Consider the following 2,423-nt stretch of genomic DNA (forward strand, 5'->3'; position numbering starts at 1 on the left):
AAAAAAAAAAAAAAAAAAAAAAAAATCACTGAAACCACACGGAGAAACGAGGAAACAAATTTTATTTACTGTGTCTGCAAGTGTGAGCTCACCAGACAAAAATTTGGACTGGACTAAATAGTAGGTGTCACTAATTTAAAGTCACCTGCCTGGGATAAATGCCTAGTATTGTTCATTATAGCATCTGTAATCCCTTGAGTGTCATGTCTCCCATATGTCACCTTTTCTAATACACAGAGATACACCTGAAGTCACTGACTATACCCTTAGTCAAGACTGCCTAGACAGAGGAACCGCTCCCCTGCCCCCCACCCCCAAATAACGGAAATCTCAAAAAGCCTTTGTATGGTACTTCGTAAATAAAGCAAGGGAACTGTCTTTGATCAGTGCAATCTCTGTGGGGAAGGTGGGTTTTCTTTATTATTCTCTCTGTATAGGAAAGTAAACTGAGGCCCCCCCGAGAGTCTCTTGTCATGCTAATCAACTCATGGGCATTTCCGAAACCACAGAGAACCTAAACCGAGTGTCTCCTCGCCTAAAGCTCTGACCCAAGAAAATAAAATTTGTCTGATGACAGTGACCATACCTACCGTCTGATCATCAGCCTAATTTCTTTGGAATCATTTCTTTCCAACTTAGGAGTTAACAGAGCCCAAAAGGCATTGGAAAAACTCCACAGGGCTGTAAAAGGCAGCGTCCACGTGAAGGTGGAGCCTAGCTTTTCTGACTCCACAGTCTAAAGCTCAATGTTTTGGTTGCTGGCCTGGAAAATCTAGGATGAAAGCCCGACCTGCAGCTGAGTGCTCTCCAATGCGCTGGGGTCAGGCCCGGGGCCCCAGGTGGCCGTGGGTGGAGCCAGGCGCACGCGTATCTAACTGCGATCTCGAATAGGTAGGATTTGCGAAATGCTAGCTTTCAAGTCCTCTAGTCTCCACCCGAACATGATTATCTCAGCTGAAGTTTTGGCAACGGCGTGGACCCTTCCGAAGGGCAGGACCCGCAGTCTTTCTTCCGGGAGTCGGGACCAGGCCGGTGCTGGGTCAGGGCCGAGCGGAAACCGAACCCAGGGTCCCGGCGGCGGGGCGCGCTTTTGAGTCCCCGTCTCCGGAGTCTGAGTCCTGGAGGAATCGAGTCCTGGGAGTTGTCCTGGTCCGGAAGGAATCCGCTGTCGCTTCGGCTCCTGTGGTGGTGAGAATGCAGGTCAAGGTAAAAAGTTGGGCCTGAAGATGTTCTCATTGGCCCCTGTCTGCTGCTACTGCGGGGCTCCTGCAGGGGATCGAGGTACCTAGATCCTGGAGAGTGACAGCGCCTAGCCCAGTGCTTGTGGTGCTGTGCCTGGCTGGGTGTCCTATAAGACAACCAGGGAACAAGCTGCCTGTCACCTTTATTGGCTTTTCTTTACTTCCACACTTTGGGTGAGAAATAATATTATTTATTGCTCCCGAAGTGTACAGGCATAGTTGACTCTTTTCAACCTGGGCTGGCTGATAGGACACATTCTTTGGTCTCTTCTCAGGCAGCTTGAACTGGCATCTCTGCTCCATCACCACCTGTAACCCTGGGAGTTTTTATTGTTAGCTTCAGCTTTCACATTTGGAGCAACTGGAAAGTACTATTTGAAGATTAAGTGGGATGTGATATGCGATGCGGCCTTAGAATAAAGCCTAATGGGTTTGACAGGTTGCAAGAGCGTTCCCTTTCCTCCTGTGCTCTTCAGTACCCAAGCTCTCTACCACAGAGCTACATTCCCAGACTATTCAGCGTCTCCAGTAGCTGGGCTAACAGGTCTACACCATCAGGCCTGACTTAACAATTTCATCCTGACAGTAATTCTATACTGTCCTATAGAGTGGCATCACTCTTCGCCCAACCTCCTTCCTTCGGGGAGAAAATGAAACTGAGGAAGAAAAGTAGAGTTGAGATTTGATGTCCTGTCAAGGTATGTGGAGAAAGCAGGGATAATCTAGTCATACATGTGCCGATGATGGTTTGTTCTACAGAACTGTGTCACTCTTAACTTCTCAGGGAAAATGTATTCTTCAGTTTCTTTGTCCCTGTGTGCAAATTAAAAAGGAACACTATCATGTGAGGTGCCTTAGGGTGCCTGTGAGAGCTGATGACAGCTTCAGGAACTGGTTCTCTCCTTCCCCTGTGGCCTCTGGGGATAATAAATCTTCGTTATCAGATTTGCACGACAATTGATTTTATATACTTGATGAGCTGCCTCTTAGGCTTCTTTCTGACTTTGATGCCCTAATTTATTATTTGTTTTGGATTGCTCCATAACCAATATAGCATTAGATATTTAGCTAGATTGGGATTTTGGGTTTAACTTGTGAGAATTTGCTTGGTTGCTTCTTATTTCTCATCAGGGGTTGTAACCATATGGCATAGAACAAATTGTTTGGAATATATATATATAT

General features: G+C 46.6%; 1 protein-coding gene across 1 annotated transcript in view; it reads left to right on the forward strand.

The window, feature by feature from the left end:
• The first annotated feature begins 781 nt into the window (after window positions 1-781).
• Trpm6 (transient receptor potential cation channel subfamily M member 6) overlaps window positions 782-2,423 on the forward strand; it is a 147,730-nt gene continuing 146,088 nt past the window's right edge. Inside the window, exon 1 of the mRNA XM_031389892.1 lies at window positions 782-1,206. Within this exon, the coding sequence (XP_031245752.1) occupies window positions 1,195-1,206 (12 nt within the window). The 5' untranslated portion in view covers window positions 782-1,194. The remainder of the gene's footprint in view (window positions 1,207-2,423) is intronic.

This window comes from Mastomys coucha, unplaced genomic scaffold (assembly GCF_008632895.1).
Source record: "Mastomys coucha isolate ucsf_1 unplaced genomic scaffold, UCSF_Mcou_1 pScaffold21, whole genome shotgun sequence".
Taxonomy (NCBI): Eukaryota; Metazoa; Chordata; class Mammalia; order Rodentia; family Muridae; genus Mastomys; species Mastomys coucha.